Source organism: Amblyomma mixtum, chromosome 3 (assembly GCF_055824585.1).
Source record: "Amblyomma mixtum isolate Tamu chromosome 3, ASM5582458v1, whole genome shotgun sequence".
Classification (NCBI taxonomy): Eukaryota; Metazoa; Arthropoda; class Arachnida; order Ixodida; family Ixodidae; genus Amblyomma; species Amblyomma mixtum.
In genome coordinates, this window is record NC_143014.1 from 243,277,112 (window position 1) to 243,293,038 (window position 15,927).

Consider the following 15,927-nt stretch of genomic DNA (forward strand, 5'->3'; position numbering starts at 1 on the left):
TGGAGGCGTACAGTTAGTCCTTCGAAGTCACAGCTGCGTTGCCACTCCCGTGCGTCCGCCAACTGCCAGTGAATCAAACGTGGTCGCTGACTGCTATGCGGCCTGTGCAAGTGACGACAGGCCGCTCGCTTAGCACCGACGCGGTAAATGAATGGCAGGGTAGTAGCACTCTGTGAGGGCGAAACACTTATCTGAGATTGCAATAAGTGCCGCCATGTGGGGAAGGCAGTTTCTTCGAAAACAAACGGTTCTGCCATTAGTCAATAAAGTCGGCGGTGCGAGACCACGGTGCTGGTTTGTATAAGCGATTCGGGAGACTGAAAGTGGAGGTCGCGGCCACTTTCTCGATTTCGTTCTAAGCTGCTGTGCACGCCATGGAGCATAAAGGAAGAAATGCAACAGAAGCGCCAACTCTGTGGAGTCGACGGATTTTTTGCACGCGTGATTCGCGTAGACGGGGCGCGCCGAGTCGCAGAAAATAGGGACTACACGACAGCTGTAAGCGTCAGACTAGTGCGCTAACACCAGAGCCCGTCTGAAATGATGCGCAGAACAGCCACTGCCCAGGCGCTCCTGTACTGCGCCTTCGATGTGAAGCCTTCAGTCGCAAGCACATGACATTCCAGGGTGTCCACAAGCACACGATAATCGATCGGTAGGGAAGTACACTTCAGGCTCCGCAACACAGCCAGCTGCAGGGAAATAAGGAATATCTCGAAAAAGTTTCGGTTGCACGTCGAGTGAAGGTTAAACACAGCCGTTATGTTGCTGCTTAACTAGCCCGCTGTTATTGTCTAGCATCGACGTCTTTCATTCTCTCTAAGTGCCTAATTGCGGCATTTATATGTTGCGCCTCTAATAGTGCAGGCCAGCAATTGCGGTTCTGCCTACAATAAGTGCAAATTTTCAGCCCTCGTCTCATAGGTGGCCGGCTAGAGTTCGGTTGAATATCGCTGTAAAATGTAATATCGGGACTAAATGAAATACAGATGGGACGCTTCAGACGTGAACAGCACAATAGAAAGATTTCATTTAAGGAAAATTAAACAATTCCGTGTTTATTTATTACTGTGAAAGTGTGATTACCTCTCCTGATGTCATTATAACTGCACTGTGTCTTCTCCTTCGGTTAATTTTTTTTTTAGATTTGCTTTCCCGTTGAAATTCTGCCAGTCGTGTTTCACTTATTCCTGATAGTACAGCCGACCGGCAACTGTGCGTTGCCCAGCATTAAAAAAAAAAGCGCCTAAGAGAACGCGATCGTAACGGTAGTCTCTTCCCACATGGGCGACTTCGCTTTAAGTGACCAGAGCTGTTTTGTGTCACGACCTCCACCCGCTTGCTGGCGAGGCCTTTATCGGACGTCGGGCGCACCTCGTCTGTCACCACCAGATCCTGAACAAAGGACTCGTTTCTCGGCGCAAGAAAATTCGCCCCAAAGTGTTTGTCGCGCCTTCACTCCCCAAGAGTTTCTGTGAGCGGAAGGATGAAGGCGCATTGTTCGAGGTTTTGTATCGAATAAAAGCTGTTTCTTTAGATAGCAACTGATGTACCTTGCCTGTCTGTTAACTCAAGCTTTCTTTCGCCGAGTCACCATATGACATTCTGCTCACAATGTTTCTATTTGGTGGCCATCAAGAAGCAATGAAAAATATCCACAAGCGTTCTCATTTTTACTACCATAGTTTTTGGCTTATACTGCAACGAATAGAAAATGAAAAAGAGCAATTGGGTGAAGCAGTGCCTATAAAGAGGTTAGATATATACTCAACCCGCAGGGAACTGCTATAGTAATTCTGCGTGTCTGCTGTGTAAAATCAGACAAGGGAGCTACGTCTTTCTGCGCATTAAAGTGGAGGTTGTAATAAAGCAAATGGATCACTGCTGGCCTCTTAGAGGGAAGCAGATAGGATGCCATTCGGCATAAAAAATTGCAGGAAGTGGTTGATAGTGACAAAAGTAGGAACTGTGCTGAGGTTGTGCGGTCAAGGCAGCTGGCGCAGGATAGAGAGAAATGAAGATCTCCGGGGAAGGCCTATGCATTGCATTGAACGCTACCTGGTGGTGACGAGGGTTATTATTATTGCCTTTTAGCAACTGTATGTGCAAGCATCCTGTTCAGAAGAAAGTTTCGTTCCGTAGCCATGGCTGTGGCATACTTTTCTATAAGGGACAGCTTGATTGCACAACACTTTCTGCGTTACTTCAGCAGTGTCAAAAAGGCGGTGCCTATTATGAGAAATTCGCAATGCAATGACGTGCTGTCACTTCACAAATACCTCATTTGCATAATAAATAGTTAGCTTGGCTCAAGGGTGAAGCTCTAAGCACGCGAGTGTTGCCCTCTGCAGTCGCTCCACGCAACTGGCCCCCTATTAGTTAGATGGCTAAAAGAAGACATTTAAGTCGCAGAAAACACTAAGAAAATTTTTACCCGCACTGGAAATCGAGCGCGGCGTTCCAATTGAATAATGCGGGCTCTAAAATCACGGCTAGTGGCCATGATTGCAGGGTATAGGCAAACACATCAAACCACTCTCCACATTGCTGGCTGTCAGCTCTCTAGAGGTCGGTGTTTAAGCGAAACAGTAAGCATGCCGTTACAGTTATTGTGCGTGGATTTGTTATCGTACTTAAGCCCCGCTCTAGATGCCATGCCTACAAGGTTCCCGTTATATTCTACATTGACATCTGCGCCAAATCATAGCAAAATGAGCTGAAACCGCCGAAATCTCGCGTAATTAGCACATTGCTCTAGCTTAAGTTAAATCCTAGATCCAAGGTGTTCTCTTAGTAGTACATAGATCGGAACTTGAAAATTCAACTGACTCACCGCATTGTACCCAAGTTTCTCCTACTGTTCGCAAGATTGTTATCTTTGTCAACTGCACTGATCATTTAAAAACTTTCTCTTACCTTAACTTTATCGTTTCGAGCACATTTATCGTTACTCCTGTCAAGATAAAGTAGAGACCTCAATGCCTATCCAGTCACTTCATTAGTTTGGTGGCTTGTGGGACGCATCTGAACAGAAAAGCGTAGCTAATATTCCGGAATAGCGAATAATCAGTCCTGAGGGAACTGTTTCTATTCAGTGACCCTTCAGTGGAAGGTTACCGTCAGAACATTTCAATATGGGACCGAGATTGCTACCAAACTTTGGTCTTGGTCGTTTTGTAATATTACGGCAAGCAATGAAATTACAACTATGAGGAGATCATGAACTGCACGTTGAAGAGCTGTAATTAATAAATGAGTTTTCTCCTTTGTAAACGCACTTTTTTTCGAGGCATGCGTTAGATCTAAAGGTACTGAGCCCAAGATCTTTAATTAATACGGGTTGTCTTGCGCGGACGCGCTTGCATCAGTCTAGTTTAGAGTACCTTGGAAACTACAAACGAAGTAAAGTTCATTAATTCATGCTTGTCTTATACAAATTTACTGGCTGGTGGATTTCTTCGAAGTGCCGCCTTTTATTCGAAAAACCTTGAAGTTAAATCATTCTTCCTTGATATAAGTTTATCTTTCCATTTTTCTTTCAATCGATCTAGCGTTGGTTAAAGTCAACGAGTGATTTATTTTCTTCGAAATTTTTTGAATACTTGATAACACGTTATTATTAATCGATGCTAAAGCAGGCTCTTCAAAATGTTTACCCAACTGCCAATAGAAATACAATTTTCTTTCTCGCAACGAATTTATTCCCGTCGACCTTTGAGCCGCGTTGAGCATGCCGCATTTCGTGGACGCACGATTCTTATATGCATGTTCACTGAAATCATCTCAATAAAAGTGGAAAAGGCAGTGAAATGCAATTAAGTGGAGTAACGGGAACAATACGTCGACAACATTTCGCGCAGTTACCCATCCATTCTGGACAAAAACATTTTTGAGCGGGATACCATTTATGAACGCAATTTTTTCATATAATGCAAAATTTCACTATAAAAATCAATATATCCGCAGATCACCCGACGGCAGTCGTTAATTTTTTTCTCTACTAACGTTTTTACTATCATCAAAAGCATTCCCCATTGGTTTTCTATGGCAGTCTTAACTGTTCGATGCGATCGATGGAAACACTTTAAAACAAACATTTTGCTATGTATAAGAAGAATGGACCATTACCTTCAATATTCCCATAGCAGCGTCTTACAATTTTTCAATTTTCCAATTTTTTTCCCGAGAATGTTGGATATGTGTCTAAATCTGCTGCAGTAGAAGATGGTGTGCACCAGGATTCATTGTGTATAATTTTCTCATATTACTCTCCTACACCTCCAGCAGCGTATAGATCAATGAAACAGAAGTGGGAAGACGACACGCAGCGCCAGACCGCCACGGCGCACATTAAGCACAAAAACCGAATTAATGATACCACACAACAGAGGCGCTGTAAGAGACCCAAGACCAGGTTCTTTGTCACATAGGCTTTAGTCGTGATGCAGTTGGAATACTTGTTTCATGTGCTTGAAGAAAAATAGAAAATTTATTATTTTTTTTACCTTGGGAACGCAGTGGGAAAATGACAAGCGCGTTGCCGTAGTCCTGTGCTACAGTTTAAGCTGCGTGTTTCTGTTTGGTGTCCATGGAATGGCCGTGTGGAAATGGTGTTTTCACGACTCGCGTATTCCGAAAAGTTTTGATACCAGGTTTGTGTCGTCTATCGAGTCATGTCTTCACGGTGGCGCTGCATAGGCTCCGTCTCCACACTGCAGAGAAAAAAGCTGCCACGGGACCGTCTTCGTTCGCTTGGGAGTTGCTGCTGTTTAAACTCTACTGGAACGCGGCATTCCTTTCCCACGCGCGTGAGAGACTGGCCTCTTCATTAGGTGTGCAAGCCTTCCGAACGAAACTGTTATACTGCATATAAAAAAAAAATCCCGCACAAACCATACAGGATGATTTGATGCTAAGTTCAGACCAGTGATGTCGCTATAACCAGTATTAAATCCCACAGGTAGATAAGAAAGAGATATGCCAGCATGCGTCGGAATTTCCAAGTTTCTTTGCACTTTTTATGAACGAATGTTTATTTTTGTAGCCTTTTCTTTTTTAAATTTCCCGGGCCTAAGACGCTCCTTCCCTCATTTATTCACCTTGATTACCCGTCTGCGTTTATAATTCAATCTTTGCTGTGCTATTATAAGACCTACTGTTTTCAATTTAACTATTATAACGGTGTTTTGGGCAGCAGGGCGTCAATAACAAGTTAATAGCCATTCCCCTGACAATAACCTCAACTAAAGGTAACCGCAAAAGCTCGAAAGACGTCCGCGCAGCAAGACCACGCTTTGGTATCAAAACACCTCCGGCGGCGAGCAGCGGCAGCATCTCATGCCGCTTGGTCCCGTCTTCCGTGCCCATGTATATTTGAGACCTGAGAATAAAGTGAGCCCCCCCCCCCCCACCCCTGATGACCTCATATAGGCGCGCAAAAGGTATCCCGTCTTGCAGTTCGTGCATAGAACCAAAAACTCTGAATAAGAAGGCGAACTCGCACTACCCACCAAACTATGCCGTCATTTCCGTTCTAACCGTGGATGAAACAGAGGGTTATAATTTATTTCGCTCCTCAATGGAGCCAATGGAGAAAGACTATCCTTTCGAGCAACAGGTCAACTATTCTGTCCGTACTGCTCGCCCGTGCACGAGCAGCATTAAGAATTCGTCGTAGTGCGAAGTGCACGCCTTAATAACCTGGGGCCCGTTTTTTTTTATATTTGCTTTCCTGAAGGACGCTTTGAATAAAAATTTCAACTAGCCCTCAATAATCTTACAGTTCAGTGCTGGACATATCACTGCGTAAGAAACCTTTCTTGCGAAGAATAAAATATGGCGCCCGCCTTGGGCTTTGGTATCAGCCGGAAAAAAAAAAGAGTCGATTACGAGAGCACGTGCTTTCGTGGTCTAATTTCTGATCATGCTCAAGGGAGACCCCGAAGCAGTTTACAGCATAGCGGTGAGACGACGTACGATGGACCAAGTTTGACACCGGCGACGATGTTACACTGTGTGGTGCAGAAGGGCGTATAGGCCGGTAGCTTCGGTGCGTTTATTGGGCGACCCCTTACACAGTAACAAACACTAACACCTAAACACTTGCAGAAAAAAAAAAGTCTCTTCGCGCACATTGTGCGACCCCACAAGCCGCTGTTGGTCCAACTGGTCGTGCCATGCGGCATGGCTATGACACCGATTCAAAAAAAATAAAAAATACTTACGCAGTGCATTAAGGTGAGTAAAGAAACACCAGACAAAAAAGCTCACGTCACTAAAACTGACGGCGTTTTAGCAGCACAGATTAGCGTATACCCAGCGTATTGTTCCCTGAATAAGGTATATATTTCTCTTTCCGCTGACACTCTCGACGGCGAGCTGCTTCATGAGGGTTTTCAGACGCTGAGATTCATGTCGTTAAGTGCACCTATAACTAGCATATTTGACTTTCTGGCCCTTTTTTTTTTTGCATCAAGGACTTCGAGATTGTTTTCTTCTCCTTCACTTTTCCAGTTCTTGTAGTAACCTAAGCGTATCAAAGTTTGCTTTCACTAGTATACTTATGTTGCGCACAGAAACAACTTCAGTCATTATTTCTTGCTCTGGAGTCCAACAGGTGCTGAAACATTCTTTCTGGGCCAGGCGAGAAGCAGGAACAAGCAATGTCATTCGATTCGGCCCTGTGAACATATGTTTTATTGGCGTAAGGGCAGACTTTGGCCAAAGAGAGCCTAGTACAATTTATTTTTGTGTCTAAAAAAAAACGAGTAGAAGACCCATTTTCCAAGCCTTTCGTCCAGCAGAAGTCGACCACCAGGCCTGGGGAAAGTTTCTACCCACTGTATCACTGATTGGCACCCGACGGCAGTGGGGATCGAACCCCGAACCTCCTACATACGAGGCAGCTGCTCAAATGACTAGGCCACTGCTGCGGTCAAATAAGCAATTCAAGCGCATTTATTAAGCATGATTTTTCACTGGCAGCGGATTACATGAAAGCGAGAACGCAAATGTGGCGTCCATGACAAGTCTAGGTCCAAGGAGTACAGACGGAAAATATCAAAACAAGGAATATAATTGCTTTGGGAACCCTCTGAAAAAGGGAGCCACCATAGAATTATGCGCAGAACCCAAAACAGAACAGTGGGTGTTCCATTCGCGTTCGGCTCATACAGTGAGGGAACACAGCGGCGCCCGTCGGAGCGGGGACAGTTTCCTTCACTAGCGGTTCGCGGTCGCCGCAGCACTGTGTCGTATGTTTGTTGAACATTAATGGAATGAGAAGATTTATCTCTAGGACAGCTTTTTCGGCGCTGCAAATTTTTTTCAGTAAAATGGGTGTGATTTTAATTCAACGAAAATTTTGTTGAAAACGTGCGAACTTTTCACATACAAAAGGCGCATAGACTTGAATAATTGCTAACCTTAGCAAGGGCGTGAAATCGCTGATCCGTGGAGATACGACGTTTGAAAGTTGTTAATTTATCATGTTCAAGAAAAAGTAATACTTTGAAGACGGGCGATCTCAATAACTGAATTTTCCGTTGCTGTCTGCAGTGTGTTAGATATGTTTGGCAAATACGTGTGTGAATGATACGTCATGCTGCCTTGAACTGCGGGGGCGCAGAGGCTCTGTCAGGCATTTTGACTTTACCTTTGCCCCCTACACGGAAAGAATCCGTGAAACAATAAACATTCATTCATTCATTCATGAAAGCGTGATATACTCAAAAATGCGAACTTTTCTTGGACAAAAAAAAAAAAGTCAAGGCATAAATATAATAATATTCACGAGGTTTTTAATCAAACATTCCGCCTTGAGGCCGATGTGGCGATACGAGCGGCTAACAAAATACTGGCGCGGTCATCAACTATTTTAAACTTTCTCCCTCCTACCTGCCACAGGGTCCACACATCCGAAAATGATAGGGGCTTCAAAAATGCAGGCCCCCTATTCTAAGACTTCATATTAAAAGGTGAGGCAGGCGGAAGGGGCTGCTAAAGGCTAACCTGCGGTGGAGTATCACTACGTCGATAGCATACGCTGTCAGCGTAGGGCTAGGTGATTGCTCGCGGTCGGCAGCTGCTGGGTGAGAAAGAACACTACAGCCCGGGCTTGCGGGCAGAGACGCGTGTATACTCAACGTTCCCGCAGCAAAATTGCAAGAATTCAAGAAAGGAAGAATGTAGCCGCGGCTGCCGAGTTTTCGGTCGACACACGTTGTGCGAATGATGTATCATCGGTCTTCCCTCTTCGGGCTTATCACGGGCAACTCGCCGTTCTGCGCTCATGAGTAGGTGCGGTGCGCAGGCGGGATGAAATCTGCGCTTCACATTTGTACCTTGCTCTTACCTTTTGTCGTCACGTTTTCAAGCGCGGGAAGTGCGTGCGGTATATGCCTGGCCCTAATCACCCTCTGCGTTGCTGATCTATTTGCTTACGTGCATAGTTCGCGTCACACACGTGCAGAACGTTGCACGCTTGAAATATCGGGATCTGCAGTCGTCCATTTTCTTGGCTGTGCTGCAGTAGTTTCATGAAGATGTTTTCACATTTGAAAGGTATACGACTTTGTGTTTTTTCTTGTTGAGGTTACGAAGTCGGTTCATTTTACGGCCAGCCTGGCTGAAGTATGCAGACAATTTAGTTGCCGCCATTGCTTATTATCATTGTGAAATGAGAAGTTAAAATTTTTCAGGCCGAGAACTTTGACGCTTGTTTTCTATTTTCGCTTAAATCAGGATTTTTTCTCCTTTCGCATTTTACCTGATGATAAAAAAAAAGCGAGCCAATATGCGTTCTCTTTTACTGCCGCCTCAGCTTGTTAAAAACGCATTGATTCCAGTGGGAGCTATATGCGGCGATCTGAATGCTGAGCAGTGAAATCGCAAACTAAATTAGATCATTTGAACAGGAGTTAGCAAAAGGGCTCTACAAGAACCATGAAATGAAGAAATGTTGCATTCATCCAGCCGCCAAAGAATACCACAATGTCACTTGCGTTAAAGTCTCGCACAAATTCAAGTGGAAATTTATGTCAACACGTGAGAGCTGGGCCTATTCCGCTTTTCTGCCAGCCGCTTAACTCGGAGGTCTCTAAAAGTGCTTCGCGACAAATAAGGTTCGGCGCCGCTACACAAACGTGCTTGCCAGGCTATTTAGCTGCCGGTGCACTTCCTCGTGACCTTACTAGCATATTAGAACATATCCGGTAGCCCTCAGGAATGGGAACGGCCGCAAGTCCTTCTCAGCTGACGCCGTATTAAGTCGTAATAAGCAACGTCGATGCCAAGGTTGTTTTACAAGAACCAGACCAAATTTGCAGTCATTCGTCATCACGGATATAATGTGGAATGTAGGAAAAGAGCCGGCGTGAATATTCTTTGAGCGTATTGTTCAAGGAACTGTGTACTTTTATATTTTATCGCATTCTACTTAAACTCTGCTGTTTGCCCTATGGCGTTTCATGGGCCTTTCAACCCATACCCCTTGAATACGCGCGAGCAATTTTACGTGCACAACATTATCATCTAGCATATTTTAAGGCACACTAAAGGAGCCGTTGCTGTGTGCGTACAGAGTGAGGTAATTTAGGTGCGCTCGAGAAAATAAAAAGAAAGCAAAGCGATAGCCGCAATAAACAACGAGCAACAGCCATGGCAGAAAAACAGTAATTTTCGCAGTGATTTTATGTCGCACAGCAATGCCTTCCTTTTCTTATGACTTAAACTAGCAGTATCCTAACTACAAAGGCAAATCGCGTTGAACTACTCACTACAGGAACTGTTTATTATATTGACTTTTTTATTTTTTTTCTGGCCAGTGATGCTGACTGGACGATCTAGCATTTCTCTATGCTATGCCTCCGAAGCAGGAGCCCGTGCGAGACTGGTGTAGCAGGAGCTCGTAATACATACCAAGCAGTTCGCAGACGGCTCCAAGAGGGGGCGTAAGAGCTCGGCTATTCGGTGACATAAATTAAGCTCGTGTGAGATGTCCACTTGATGGGCGCAGAGAAAGGACGAGAATGGGCTTGTTAATTTTCGTGCCATCGCACGGCACACATGTTTAAACCACCCGGTGTAGCAGGCAAAATTTGGCGAGAAATGGGAGCAAAAAATCCCGAAATCGTAGCATGACATAGCCGAGTGTCAGCGCACAGTTCAAACACTGAGTACTTTAAGTAAATTAACTATTAAATAGGGACTGGATTACAGAGCACTATCAGTAATCAAGTGGGGAACGAATGCCTCTATTTAAACCCGCCTAGTGACTGAAGCACGAACATCGCGTGGTGATCTTACCTGCAGCCTTTGAAGGACAGTTCTCACTGCCGTTGCTTACAGACTTGGAGGTGCACATCCGCCGAATTTGGTACCACTTTTACAACCTCTCTTTCAGCTCTGAGGCATTCGCGAGAGAAATGCAGGGTCGTATTGTACAGACAGCGAATTCGCTTATCATCGCAAAACGTATTTCTAGATTTAGACTTCAGGCGCGCTTGGTCGTGTTCCTCGATGAATTGGACATTATGAGGCAAAAGAACAATAATATGAGCTGGAATTTTTTTTTTGCCTTATTTTCCTCTCTTACACTAGACGATAATTTTCTTGGCTATTTTATTTACTATTACCAGATAGGAGATAGATTATAGATTACATCACCAGGAAAATCACGTATCCTTTAAAATATAAGTACCTTCAGCCCGCTCCACAGCATCCATCTGTCAGAAAACTCAGCTGGTCTTGACGAAAAAAGCCGCGAAAGACGAAAGACAGCCATGTCATTCACACTACACCGTGTCGCTTGTTTTTACTCTTTGTATGCTTCGTGCACAGCTTTTTTTGCGCAGGCTGAAAGAGAACGACCGCTCAATTCTCGTTTGCACAATCCGTCCTCCTTTTTACGCACGACGCAAAGCACGAAAGTGAAGGGGCTCGCCACACGCGACAAAGAGAAGTGGTGGAAAACAAATTCCGGAAATGCAAGCGTCACTTGCATTTTGGAACTTGCATTTCCGTCGGCCCCGAGGCAGGGTGCAAGATTAAGCAAAAGGAACGCCAGCGCTAGCAGCAGCAGCGAGCGCGAGAATGCGGGAGCGGACACTGGCCGCGCACCAGGGGCCAGTGGAGGCCGCCTTACCTCGTCGGGCTCCAGATTCATCTTGTCAGCGCGCGGTTTATAGCCGGCAAGGAGGAGAACGACGTGGCACGTTCACTTTCCCTCGTCACCGACTTCAGCGGAAGCCGCGGGAATGAATGACACGGCTCGCGCGAACACCGGGGCGGCGGCAGCAGCGAACGAAGAACAGTGGCGCGGCGTCGCACACAGCAGGGGCGGCCGTGACATGCTGCCGGGCATGACCCGTGTCACATCGTGCGCTGACGTCGGAGCCGGGCCGGAGCGAAGAAGCGTGCCTGTCTCGAAGCACACGGGGCGAAGCGGGTCCCAAGGAGCGCGCGGCCCTTCTTCAGCGGTCCATGTGCTGCTGCAGCGGCGCTGGCGAGCCGAAGCCACGCGAGCGGATACCGTCGATCCGAAACCTCGGTCTGCGCGCCGCTGTTCGGGAGTGGGCTTGCCGAGGCGGTGGCAATCGCGGGGGAGAAAGGGGGAGACGCGGCCGGCGTGCTGGGACCTCTCGCCTCGCGCGCCGGATGGCGCTCGCGTCTGCCCGGGATCTTTTGAACACTGCGTGCATTCAGAGCGAAATGTATGGAGTTCGCGGGGGTACTGGGACGCGAGCAGCACAACGGAGCACGCAGCGCGGAGAGGCAACGTCTGTCAGGGCCAGATGAGATCGCTGACGTTCGGTGTAACCAACCGTGCGTGCGGACGTCTTCGGTGCTACGAACTCGGCTGGGTCGCTATCGCGGCGCTCTTCAAACGTATTGGTGCGGTGCATAGCTTTCACTGAGTAGGGCGCGCTCAAGGCAACGCCGGGTTGTCGCGAAAAGAGCAGCGAAGTAATCTGTATGCGATAAAATTTAAGCGAAATAAATTAAGCAGTGCTCGAGTTCTAATTTGACACTATTTTTAGGTGACTTGGCTTTCAATTACAGGAGACAGCCCTAATTTTTGTACTTCAACCATAGTGCCGCCTGCCGCCTTAGTACTAATGTATGCCTGAACTAACTGCCCCTTAGTTCACCAGTGAGTGTCTTCTGTCATACTCATACATGCGGTCGCCGGAATTCTGAGGCATTTAGTTCCCAAAGAGCAGCGGTAGAATAGACACCGTGCTGAACGCTACTGCACAAGTACGGCCATATGGAACGAGATGCGAACGACTTTTGAATTCTTCAGGCGTATGAGACTTGCCCTGGGCTACAATCGTTACTGGAAGCCTGCCGTGCTTCTTGTACAGTTGAGTACTCGCCGTTAGTTTCATACCCAAATATCGGTGTTCCAAAGCTTTTCTTTTCGTTCCAAGAGCGTGGCTAGTTCAATGTTTAGCCAATGGCTGAGCTACAGGGCGGTTGTTGCTCTAGGCCGCTTCTTTCGTCTTAGAAAACACCCGCCCGCACAGTAAGCTTTCTTCTTATATGAGGTCTGTTAGAAAAGTATCCAACCTTTTGCCGAAGAAAAAAACTGGCATAACTGGAGCGTTGAAACCTAATCATATTCAAAGTAGTCTCCTTGGGACTCCTCATACTTCTCCCAGTGGTGCTGCCATTGTTGGAAGTATTCCGAAAAGGCCCCTTTCGGAATGGAGTTTAGCTCAGCTGTTGTTGCAGCCATAATGTCCTCTCTTGTCTGAAATCGCGCTCCTTTCAATGGCCTCTTGATTTTAGGAAACAGCCAGAAGTCACAGGAGGTCATATCAGGAGAGTAAGGAGTCTGTGGAACTACAGCAGTCTGGTTTTTCGCGAAAAAAGTGTGAATTTAGTGCGAGGAATGTGCAGGAGCATTGTCATGATGGATGCGCCAATTTCCTGTTGACCTCAACTTCGGCCTCTTGCACCGCACAGCACCATGCAGGCGACGGAGGACATCCCTGTAGTATTCTTTTGGTCAATGTTTACTTTGTGTGGTGCGTACGCGTGGTGTGCCACACAGAGGGAGTCAAAGAAAGCAGTCAGCATCACTCTGACATTGCTGCGCACTTGGCGGGCCTTCTTTGGTCTTGGTGACGTGGAATGCTGCCATTGTGACTACTGGGATTTGGTTTCCGGGTCGTACCTGTACACCCAAGACTCGTCACCAGCGATTATGGTGTTGATGAAGTCGGGGTCACTATTTGTAGAATCCAGCATATCCTGTGAGACTTCAACACGAAGCTGCTTTTGCTCCACCGTGAGCAGCTTCGGCGCGAATTTCGCCGCATCTTTCTCCATGGCCAAATTTTCGGTGATAATGAAATGTTCAGAAAAATTGGTGATGTCCACCTCTTCCACAATTTCTCGGATAGTCACACGATGGTCCCTCGTCACCACAGCGTTCACTTCGGCAATGACCTGGTCATTTCGGCATGTTGATGGTCGACCGGAGCGTGGCTCTCTCTGCACCGATGTGCGGCCGTCTTTAAACCAATTGTACCACTGCTTAATCTGTGTGCTGCTCATAGCATTGTCACCGAAAGCCGTCTGAATATTCCGAATGGTTTCCACTTCGCTGTCGCCTGGTTTCTGGCAAAATTTGATGCAGTAGCGCTGCTCCTGTCGCTCCGCCATTTTCCTTGCAATAAAAAAACCTACGAGAGCACTGCGCACTGCCTCACTCAAACACTGCGTGCCAGTGACTGACGCTATCGGCAGGCGAGAAAAAATTTGTGCATGCGCATGAAGGTTCAAGGTAGGCTGGTGCAAGCGTGCTTGTTTCAAATCTATCAGGTGTTCGTAAAAAAAAAATAAAGTCTGATACTTTTCTAACAGACCTCGTATGCCCCTAAAAAAAGTAATCAGCTCTGGAGCTTGCCGTCTCACCATTATCTATTTTTATTACATTCACAAGCCCCTAAAATCTGAACTTTCTCACGGCTCTGGAATCCGTCTATCATCGTCTGCGACTGAACGTCCCATTAACAAGCACCTACCAATACTGCTTAGGTCAAGCGAACAGTCCCGATTGTGATAACGCGGCTGAGTTGAAACAGTACAAGAAATTTTGTTAGAATGCTCAAATTACGCAGATGAGTGAGCAGCCTACAAGCTTAACATGGCGACCCTCACATACCTGCCACCACCGAAGAACTGTGTTTTATGTCTCCCAGCCTGCCCTTCACCGCAGCCCTGTGCACTGAAATTTTTATTCTCCTATCTGGAGGAGACTGCGCTGACTGACAAACTTTCAAACGTCCTTGATCCCCCCCCCCCCCCTTCTCGCCATTGATGAATTTACCCTCAGTGAACCTTTTGTTTGTCCATCTGCAGGACAGTACAGCCCTTCAATAACTTTCACACCTCCTTACGTTTCCCTTTAATGTGTACTCACCCCAATCTAATGGCCGAATATTTTTATTTCTTAATTGTTTTTTTTCTGCATCCGTTTCTTATTGCCTTTCTCTCCCGAACCCCTCCCCAAAACAGAGCAGACAACTGCGCGTGGGCAGCATTCCGAGGCCGAGTCCAGCCCAAGCCCGCGGCTTAAAGCCCGGGCCTGGCCGCCAAGCTCGACGTGAGGCCCGGGCTCGCTAACGCAGCAGCTCAAGAGGTAAACAGCAACCAAATGAACCTCCTTCTCCAGTGGTTCTTATGAGACTTCAAATATCCAATCGTAAGGAGGAGGAGGAGGAAGAGGAAAGGCCGGGAGGTTAACTGGAAGAATAATCGGTTTGCTATTCTACGCGGGGGGAAAGGGGTGAGGGGATAAAAAAAAATGAAAGAGAAAAGAGAGTAGCAGAAAATTGAAGCCGCTATAAAAAGTCAGCGTTCGTTAAAGTCACACCCTATCATGCCGGCCAGAAGTTCGCAAGAAGCGGAGCAGTGCCTTGGAGGCCTTCACCGCCGACGATCGCCGCGGCCAGTGGCCGAGAATCTTCATTTCCGTCAGTGGGTGTGGATCTAGAAGCTCCAGTGCACGGCTGAGAGACTGCCTTTCGGCGCTGTAGGCAGGGCAGTCACAAAAAATGTGGGATATAGTCTCGTCATACCCGCAGATGGCACATGCAGGGCTATCAGCCATACCGGTTAAGAAAGAGTAATGATTGGTGAAAGCTACACCAAGCCAGAGGCGACACAGTGAAGTTTCTTCACGTCGTGGTAGGCCGGATGGAAGCCGGAGCTTCAGATCTGAGTCCAAGGATTTTAAACGTGAATTGGAAGATTGACCGCAATTCCACGCGGCAAGCATGGTGTCCGGCGCAAGTGCGCGAAGCCTGCCCGCTAACACAAAACCGAGCAGATGCGGAATACCTTCTGGTAGATTCCGATGGCATGTTCTCGTCCATAGCTGAAACAGCCCAAGCCAGCGGTGCTCTCTACTTTAGTATATGAATGCATTCGCGCAGATGAGCTGTGTGTCAGGCGTTACCATCCTCCACTGTGAACGCCGCTGGAAAGCAGCCCGCTGCTTGATTTTGCGCCTCTTCTTTTTAATTGCTTTTGTACCTTTACACGCGGCCATGTCAGCGCGTCGAAAGTTGCTTGAACATTGCTGTAAGAGACGCTGATTAAACTCGGTCGGCAAATGAGCTTGCCCTCAATCAGCATCAGCCAAAAAGTTCTAGCAGTCATTTATCAATAAACCTTTGAGATTTTAGCACCAGGATTTTTTCCGTTGTCGATACGTTGCGGGCAACAGCCCCCAAAAAAGCAATATTGTCATTTTTCTGGCGTGAGCAAAAAACACGTACAGCAAACCCCAAAAATAACTAAATAAGCGAGGAACAATTTTTTTCTCAGCCAAAACCACAAAGTCCTTTTTCATCCGCGTCCCTGCTAGAGCGTCCCGTGCGTATTTCATCTTGCAATAATGAGTCAAAACTAGCA

General features: G+C 46.8%; 1 protein-coding gene across 1 annotated transcript in view; it reads right to left on the reverse strand.

Annotated features, from left to right (window-relative positions):
• Nucleotides 1–11,553, reverse strand: part of LOC149354199 (band 7 protein AGAP004871-like) — a 700,472-nt gene extending 688,919 nt beyond the window's left edge. Inside the window, exon 1 of the mRNA XM_089583162.1 lies at nucleotides 11,144–11,553. Coding sequence (XP_089439288.1) covers nucleotides 11,144–11,164 — 21 coding nt within the window. The 5' untranslated portion in view covers nucleotides 11,165–11,553. The remainder of the gene's footprint in view (nucleotides 1–11,143) is intronic.
• Between the last annotated feature and the right edge of the window lie 4,374 nt (nucleotides 11,554–15,927).